The sequence below is a fragment of the Tauraco erythrolophus genome, chromosome 5 (assembly GCF_009769465.1).
Source record: "Tauraco erythrolophus isolate bTauEry1 chromosome 5, bTauEry1.pri, whole genome shotgun sequence".
Classification (NCBI taxonomy): Eukaryota; Metazoa; Chordata; class Aves; order Musophagiformes; family Musophagidae; genus Tauraco; species Tauraco erythrolophus.
In genome coordinates, this window is record NC_141469.1 from 71,766,259 (window position 1) to 71,775,109 (window position 8,851).

At 47.0% G+C, this 8,851-nt stretch overlaps 1 protein-coding gene and 1 non-coding gene across 3 annotated transcripts; both read right to left on the reverse strand.

Moving 5' to 3' along the window:
* Positions 1-3,077: 3,077 nt before the first annotated feature.
* Positions 3,078-7,309, reverse strand: RPS3A (ribosomal protein S3A). 2 transcript variants are annotated; one of them, XM_086611523.1, is made up of 6 exons: positions 7,220-7,309; positions 6,282-6,385; positions 5,011-5,102; positions 4,532-4,596; positions 3,842-3,951; positions 3,078-3,240 (listed from the first exon to the last, which is right to left on the reverse strand). In XM_086611523.1, the coding sequence occupies exons 1-6, from the start codon at positions 7,279-7,281 to the stop codon at positions 3,119-3,121; spliced, it is 555 nt and encodes a 184-aa protein (XP_086467649.1). In that variant the 5' UTR covers positions 7,282-7,309; the 3' UTR covers positions 3,078-3,118. The 2 variants fall into 2 exon arrangements, with proteins under 2 accessions (XP_086467649.1, XP_086467648.1); XM_086611522.1 differs by having other exon boundaries at positions 4,532-4,740; positions 4,915-5,102.
* Positions 3,516-3,585, reverse strand: LOC147528746 (small nucleolar RNA SNORD73). The gene has a single exon (XR_015222194.1). It is a non-coding gene; the product is annotated as a small nucleolar RNA SNORD73 (small nucleolar RNA).
* Positions 7,310-8,851: the final 1,542 nt, after the last annotated feature.

The following is an 8,851-nucleotide window of genomic DNA, read 5'->3' on the forward strand; positions in this document are numbered from 1 at the left end:
CACCATGAAACTGCATACAGATCATAACATAAAATTCCTAAGGTGTACAGTACATAATTAACAAAAAAAAACCCACAATCAAGAATGAGATGGAACACAAATCCTAACTGCAATATAGTAGGAAATTTCAGCTGTGACCTTGAAATTCAGCTAGAGCCTCACGTTTGTGTGATAATAAAAGCCTCACTTATCAAAACATTTTTCTGTTTGACCCACCCTCTGGAAATACCTTCAGGAAGACATCTTTGTTCTGTGTACAATTAACAGTGTCCTAAATAAATCTTGGTTAAGTCCAGTAAGTTTATTATGGTACCTCTGTAAATTAAGAATGTATTTAACCAATAAATTTTTATAATTAAGTCATGAGTGCATTTCTGTTGTCTTACATTGCGGAGAGCTTGGCTCTCCACTTAGCACAACAGTTTTGTGGATCGTATTCTGCTTATACATTTAACCTAACAGCAAAAAAAAACTCTGAACAAATACATGATACCGTATCACATCCCTTACAGGTCACCCAAACCCCTCAGAGAATCCCGATTGCTCTAGCAGTTTATTCAAGCCTTGGGACTTGGGTACGTTTCACACTTATCACCTGCAGAATCTGTGATGTTTGCTGCCTGCAGCAGCATCGTCATCGCAGGGTGCCACACACGATGATCATGATCTGCTCTTGCCATGGCAAGATCACCTGTGATGAAGACATGGGCTGAGCCTGAGCTGATGAGCAATTTTACACGTACCTTAGTGTGCTCTGCTGATGGCTGCTATTCATAAACTGTGATTTTTCAGCTGATTTTTTGTGGTGTGGTTTGTTTTGTTTTGTTTTCAAAAAATACAGAGGATGCACAATAGTTTCCTTCCTGCTTACTTTTCTCCATCCAAAATAGTTTTGTAAAGCATGCATTTACCCACAGCCCCTATTGTGGTGATGCCAGCAGTCTACTGTAAAAAAAAAAATAATGCACAAACCAAAACAAACACATCAAAACACACACACAAAAAAAAAAAACAAACCCAAAACCAGAACTGCATGACAGAACAATTTTTGAAAAATTGAAAAAAGCAAATTCTTGTTCTTTCCCAAAATGCTCTTGCACAAGCCTTTTTAAAACATATACTCCTCAGGCATACAGCTGAAGGAAAAAGCAAGATAAAAGACACAGGTTTTCAGAAATGACATCTCAGCATTTCTAACACTCCTAGTCTACAGAGTACAGGCCAGCTGCAGTCCCTTAGGATTTGTCTGATGGAATTACTGCTAAGCAGAGAAAATACAGACCACACACGTCCATTACTAGAAAGCTCCGACATCTCCTACGCTAACACAGGGCTTGAATACAAGCACGTGTGTGTGCACACCTGCATCAAAACTGACCGTCATAGGCTCAAGGACTTTCAGCCTCACCATGCTTACCCTAAACCATGGTTTGTTTTCCTTACTCTAGTGAAAAGTTAAAAACATTGTTAGAGACATGAAGGGGTATTTGTTGCAATTTATGGCTTGAAAAATAAGACTCTCTAGGACTTTTGGAGAAGAACGATGCCTGCCTCCTGAAGCAGTAAAAAAGCACTATGCTACACTTTACAGTAAACTTGGCTGACGGGGTTATTTGCAGGCACAGCTTCAACAGTACAGATCACAAGAACAAAAGTACAAAACAGTACGGATGGAAGACTAAAAGCAGAACAATTCCATTTGCTGCTTCAGCATCATGAAAGTTTTCAGCACTACACAAACTGGAAAAAGCAGAACAAGTAGGCCTATAGTTACAATCCAATACAGATGGTTACCTGAACACTGAATCATGGGCTACCACATATCCTGCCCCACATTAAAATAGTAACTTGGAATCACAACATAGAATCTCATCACCTGCCATCTTCTAAAAACAGTATTGGAAAACATCCTTTTCATTTTGCGTATCATTTGGTCCAAAGTATCAGCTAGGAAAAGATGAAAATCCCCAACATGGAAGAGCACAGCCCCCATGGGTAGCATCCCTCTACTCTTCTCCTGTTACCTTTGTCATAGTGTAACATTTCCTTGCTTTCCTCCATTTCTTCTCCTAAGCTCTTTCATAGCTGACTTCGAGAGCCACCACCACCCTCTCAGTGGCCTCCCCAAATAGGTCAGCATCATTGTGTTCTCGGGTTTTTAATCACAAACTTACCAACAATTTAATAGCACAAAGTTTAGGTTTGTGCCCAGTTCTAAACAAAACATGCTGATGGTGCAGAACTCTCCTTGTTTTAGCCAGAAAAACACACTCTTCAATTTTTTAGGCTGGCATAAGCCAAACAAGCAAAACCGAGACGTTATCGGATAATGGAAAAAGTGCTTTGAAGCTATTAGCTGGGTAATTTGAAGTGCCTTATTTTCAGAACACAGACTGTTCCTTTTTATGGTACTTTTTTTTCCCCCTGAAGTTCCACCAGTTTTTCAACTGAGATTACAATTACCTCTCAGTTCTGAGAGAGGTTAAAAAAAACTGCCTACAACCCTACTCTTGAGCATATTCTGCATTTCTATACTGCTCAAAACTAACACTGCTTCCACCTTAAGAGTTTTTAACACCTTTTGAGTATCAGAGACCAAATCTATCCCATGAGAGGCTGTATCAAATAAATTGCCACCAAGAAGCTTAAGCATACACATACGTAATTCTCAAGTAGTCTGATAAATCCCCAAGACTTCCTTATAATAAACAGTTCCAAAACACTAAGCTTCCCTGTGTGGCAGCCCATTTGCCCTGCACAATGCTCCTCTTTGAAGCACCTTTCACCAATATAACAGAAGCTACAACCTCTGCACAAATCCACACCATCTCTTGTGGGGACCAAAACTACTGGGAAAAACCAACAGACAGAATCCTTGGTATTGTACTTTACAATAGCACTTTTCAAAAAGGACAACCCCCTTCTTCCACCCATCTCACAACACTAGTCATGAAAAACAGGTCTCCAAAACAATTGTTCTCTTTTTTAAACCAAGACAGTAGGTCTACCTATTACACACCCATCCAAATATCCAATACCAATATTGTCCAGTAGCAACACGGGCAACCAAACAACAGTTCTGTATATTAAAACTTTTATTTCCGATCGATTTTTAGTTTCAGACAGACTCTTGCACGGGCGGCTCATATCCATCAGCTCGCTCTACTTTAGTGCCTGCCTCGTCCCCAGAAGGTTTTCCAGCACCACCACCTTCGCCATGCAGTTCCATCAGCTTGCCCACTGAAAAGGAGAAGTATTGTAAATAGTGAGGATACACCCATTTAAAACAAGTTTTACATTACTGAATTGCTCATCGTATACACATTAAGCCACCAGCAGGTTCAGTGTAGGTATGGTAAGTCCATTCCTGAAAGCTCGTGCAAGGAGACACTGCTGCAGTAACTGATAGTCAAGAACAAGCAGTGAGAGAACAGCGTTACATAATGAAATTGCAAATTAAACTGTTTTTATTTAAAAAGAGGTTAAGTCAGGAACCTACTAGTGCGTTATCTGGGAATGTCAGAAAATGGGAAAATAGAATCATTCCATGTCATCTGGGACCGAAACATTTTGTCATCATTCATTCCCAAGCCAAAGGCTTTAAACATTTGGCAGCAGTTTCAGGCAAGAATTCAAAAAAGCTCCCAAGTGAATGGTCACTGCTTGGCTTTCAAACCTGAAAGCGAGATGTCAGACTAGAAGGACAAGTCTTTTTACTACTACAGCTACTTAAGCTTATGATGCTGCTTTAACATCTTTATCCAAAAGCAAACGCTTTTTAAACTAACAGCTTCCCACATCCTCCACTTAAAACACCGTTTGTTTGCAGTAACTGACTTACGTTCAAATTTGGGCTTCTTCAGCATCTTAACCTTGCGGACATAGACATCGTGAAGAGGGTAAATGGACTGACAAGCCTTCTCTATGTCTTTGCCAATGCTGTCTGGGATCCTGAGAAATCAGAGATCAGTACCAGAACATTAAAAATTGTGCCTCTTTCTTCATCATCATCAACTGCTTAAAACAGTTCCTTAAGAACACGTTTACATCAGTACTACCTTCGCACTCTTGACAATTTTCTTCAAGTATGTTTCAATTCTAAGATGTTTTCCTTGCAGCGTTAGAAGGGATATAGTGCAAGCGTGCTCGTTTTGAGAGCAAATCTGCAATCAAACTTTTGGAAGCAAGCACCATACTTTGGAAAACTTCCTTCTATCAGAAGGACCCAGAACAGTCCCAGCTGATCAGAACCACAATTTTAGTCTGTAGAAACATGAATCGAGAACTTCTGGGAGAGCCTGATTTTACATCTATGCAAAGATGATGGCTGACGGAAGTCAAATACGATGCAGAGACTAAGAGGGAATTCGAAGAGAATGGCACATTAGCTTCTGAACCTGAGAGGAACCTTGTCTGGTCTCTGCCAAACAGTACGTGAAGCACCAGCATTCTCTAAGTACTTGGTAACAACTGAAAACAAACAACTATTTCAACTGTAGGGAAGAAAAACGAAAACACAGCGAAGGCTTACAGCTTATTGACAACTTCTTTCAGGTCATTGGTTTGGACCTCTCGGGTCATGATTTCCATCATCTTCTTGCGAATCTGTCGAACCTGCTGATGCTGGGCATACGAGGTCTTGCGGATTTGGTTATTACGCTTCTTCGTAAAACCCACGCAGAAGAGGCGCAGCAGGTAACCATCGGTGGTTTTGACATCTACATGGGCTTCGATCATTGTCTAAAAAAGAAACAGCCATTTAACATCAACATGGCAGTCAAGTTTCTCAAAACCATGCACCTGACATTCATTAATATCTGCTGGTGCCACTTCAAACATAGCTGTGCAATGCATCAGTGGTCACCTCCTTTGCCAAAGGCACCAGCAACAACACAGACCTTGTTCTCTACACACCTGCCATTTTTTGACCATGGAGCACATTTTATCCCGGGTAAGGTCCATTCCATGGAAGTTGGTCAGACAATTTTTGCCCTGAACATCCTCAGTTACCAGTTTAAATTTACGGAAGGCAACCTCATCATTCTGCAGATCAGCCAGGCTCACTTCAAATACACGACCCTTCAGTCCATCAGAAGCAATTTCTGTGTTATGAAACAAAATGAAACACCTTTTGTTAACGTTAGGAAAAAAGCATTATTCAAATCACCTACTGAACTTCTATTTGATGTTTTCTAATAGGCAATGCCACTAGCTTCACAGCTCTGAAATTTATATGTATCTTGAACAAGATAAAATCAACTCATAGAGCCAAACACCGTATTTTGTTAATGTTGTGAAGAATCTTTTTAAGATAATTTATCAGATGCTGAACACGAACACCAGTACACTGCAGATTCCAGCATACATAATAGGGTTTTTTTAAAGCGGAAGAGATTACAAAGTATTTGGAAATTTGAATAAACATAAAAAGCCACATGTGCTCAGCTGAGATGAAGCAGTAACAAACATTAAGTACAGTCATTTCACAGCTCTAACAACTAACCATTTCAACACTGGCTGACTCCTACTTGGTTTATGGTGACCCTTATTTTACTTGTTTCACATGTATACAGTTCAAAATAACCATCATCTTCATAACTGTAAACGCAATCAAAATAGCATCATGCAACTATTTAGCCATTCTACAGTAAATCTTCTAAAAATAGTTACCTCTATCCAGATCACCCTGCATTCCTAACAGAGGCTTCCTTTTCCTAAGGCGTGTCAGATCATATAAAAAAAACCTTTACCATTCAGCGATACATCTACATATGCTCCCATTAAGTTACTAAGTCTCACTCTCAACAGAGAGATCTCTACCTAAAAGCTTCGCATTTCAGCCTCCTAACACAATGGTCTTTATGATCCTATTAAGATCAGTCTCCTTATCTCCCTGTCTGATAATCACAGTGATTCCTTAATTCTTGACTTTCCTCAAACTCATCAGCTCACCACAACAGCAGTTAATTGGAAACGCCAGGCATGTCCTCCCATATCATACCCACGGTTTGGTGCTCTTGTACAAACAAGGACCACACCACATTAACTTCCCAGCAAGTAAGCTCACTAGTTTAAACAACTGTCAACTTAAGAAAACTCACTCAAATCAAGCAATTAAGTCAGACACGCTTTTTTAAAAACAAACAAACAACAAAAAACCCCACAAACTTCCAGGTTCATAAAATGATGAAAAAAAACTACTTGTCAGCAATTGAGTCTCATTTAGAGCTAGCATATGGAACAAACACATCTCCTCTACTGCATGAAACCCCACTACTCACTAGTTCCTTGAGTCCTGGTGACAAGCGTCTTCCCGATGTTTCGGATATTAAACATCGCTGGTGCTTTGACATCATACCAGTCCTTTTTGGAGAAAGGATCGACCCTTAATTTAAATAAAGCAGAAAAGATTTTTCACTACTTTTCTCAGATTAAACTGGGCTGAAGTAAGAATCACGCCCTCCACCCACCATGCTTTGCGAAATGGAAATGCAAATGTCAAAATTTTGTGCTTTCAAGTTTAATGCGGACAGGTTAGTAAGTATGTGAACCAGACAGTTCGCATTATCCCATCACAAGTGACGCAGGCAATCATTTTAATTTACTTCGGAGAGATAGGAACCAACTGCAGAAGCGTCACAGAGCTCAGACGATGAAAAATCGCACAGCGCTGCAGTGCCCGCTGCTCTCAGGAGCGATACCAGTAGTGCGCTTTAGCTCCTCCGTAACGACGCCGTCCCGTTTCTTGTCTTCAGCAGCCAAAACGCCCCAGACTCAACGAAACTCGCACCAACACCGCCTGAGAACCGCCGCTCCCACCGACAGCCCACCTCGCCGGGCCCACCAGCGCGCAGAGCCGCAGCCACAGCCGGAGCCGGGCGCGGGCCCGGGCCCGGCCCCGCCCGCCCACACGCCGCCCGGCCGCGGAGCGCTCCCCGCACCGAGGCCTCTCCCGGCGGCGGGCACGTGGCGGGGCTGCGGGAAGCGCGGCTCAGCCGGGACCCGCGCCCTCTCTGCGGCAGCGGCCACCGACACCCACCCCCTCCCCGCTCCCCGCCCCTCCCGCCGCCGCGCAGCCCGACTCGCGCCCGGCCGCCGCCATGACAGCAGCGGCCCGCTCCCAGCCACCGCCATCCGCCCGCATCCGCGGCGCTCTGCCGCCGCGGCGCCCCGCCCGACACCCCCGGGCCCCGTCTCCTCCCCTCCCGGCCGCCCTTACACTTTTTTCTTGGCGCCTTTCTTGCCGCCCTTGGTGAGGCGCTTGTTCTTGCCGACCGCCATGGTCCCGCCCTGCTGACGAAAAGGCCGGAAGCCGCCGATCGCGCGAGATTATACGAGAATGCGGCTCGCGCGAGAACGGGGCCGCGTCTCGCCGGGAGGGGGCGGGCGGCTGCCCGGAACGTACCACGGCGGGACGGAACCAACGGCGCGGGGGGAACGGGGGAGCCCCGCTCCCAGTGTCCCTACCGCTCCCGTTCACGCTCCGCTCCGCAGCAGGATCTCGGCGCGAGCGTCGTGTCCCAACCGGCACCGGCTGCGCCACGGCGGGGTCTGAGGGGGGAGGAAAGGAATGAGAAGACCTCCTGAAAAATCCAAGCCCAGAAAATCAGGGCCTTGTGTTTCCCGTACGCAGCCCGCCCAGGACGGCAGCCGCCCCGGACAGGCCGGCCCCCCGCTCCTTGGAAAGGCGAGAAGGGCCAACGTGAAGGAAAGTGGGAGCCGAGGCCGAGGAGCGAGCGTCCTGCGGGGGGAACAGCAGTGACATGGCAGTGTTTGCCCCCGGGGTCGCGGGGACAGAGGCTGCGCGGAGCGGGAGGTGTCGGGCAGCGGCTGCTGCCGGAGCCTCGCTGAGGGGGCACGCCTGGCAGCGGACAGGTGGGTCCGCCTGCGGCTCGCCAGCCCAGCAGCGTGACAGGGCGCAGCACCGCACAGCCCGGCGGGGACAAGGGTCGGCCGCCTCCCTGATGGGCCCGGCAGGACGGCGGGAAAGGCCGAGGCTGCTGGGTGAGAGAGGCCGCAAGGAGAGCGAGGAGCAGGGAGAACCCCCGGGCTGAGCATCGGGCTGCTCCCTGGTGAGCTGCAGTCTCTGCACAGGCGATCTCTTGCCGTCACCCCAAGCCGAGCTCCGCCGGTCACCAGTGCTGGCGTGTGCGCCATGAGAGGGTGACGGCATCAGCTGTCGCCCATCGTGCTGTCAGCAGACGCCCTGTGCTATCACAAGGCCTTTGCCTGGCACCAAGCAGGCAGGGAAGGTCAAGGCAGGGAAGGAGGGTCCAGGCGTCTGGTTTTCTTAGTCTGCTGCGCCCACACCTGCCTTCTGCACTGGGGGTCTGTCTCCCTACAGTGGGAGCAGGCCCGAGCCCCCAGGGATGTGAGCCATGTTCTCCAATGCTTAGCGAGAAGGAGCTGCGCCAGCACAGGGGCATTGCCTGGGTGCCCATCTGATGCACGTGTGCCCTCCGCACTGTGCCTGGGGGCAGTGGGGCACTGCAGCATTGCCAGCAGTGCCGTGGGGCACTCAGGGGCTTCACAGGCAGGAGCAGAGTCCCGGCCCAGCTGGGGTCTCACAAGCACCCCAGGATGGTCCTTCCACCTTTCTGGACACCACAGCAGCTTTTTGGTGCACCCCACCCACCTCCCTGTGCCTTTCTGTGCTCCCGTCTTGGCCTTTCTGTGCCTTTCGTGGCCCCACAGAGCCCTTCTGTGCCTTTTGTCCTGTTTCCTCCCCAAGGACTTTCTGTTTATGGACTTTTGGGATCTTCTGGTACACCTTGAGGCCTCTGTGCTGAGACAGCTTTAACATGCTTTCCAGCACATCACTTTTGGCCTTTCTCTGCCTTTTGTGGCATCC

Excerpts from the sequence above, each read along its gene's own strand:
- RPS3A (XM_086611522.1), bottom strand. The coding sequence starts at position 7,281 with ATGGCGGTCGGCAAGAACAAGCGCCTCACCAAGGGCGGCAAGAAAGGC. Across the intron at positions 4,741-4,914 it reads CCATGGTCAAAAAATGGCAG|ACAATGATCGAAGCCCATGT; the intron begins GTGTGTAGAGAA and ends TTTCTTTTTTAG. Across the intron at positions 3,241-3,841 it reads GAAGAAGCCCAAATTTGAAC|TGGGCAAGCTGATGGAACTG; the intron begins GTAAGTCAGTTA and ends TCTCCTTTTCAG.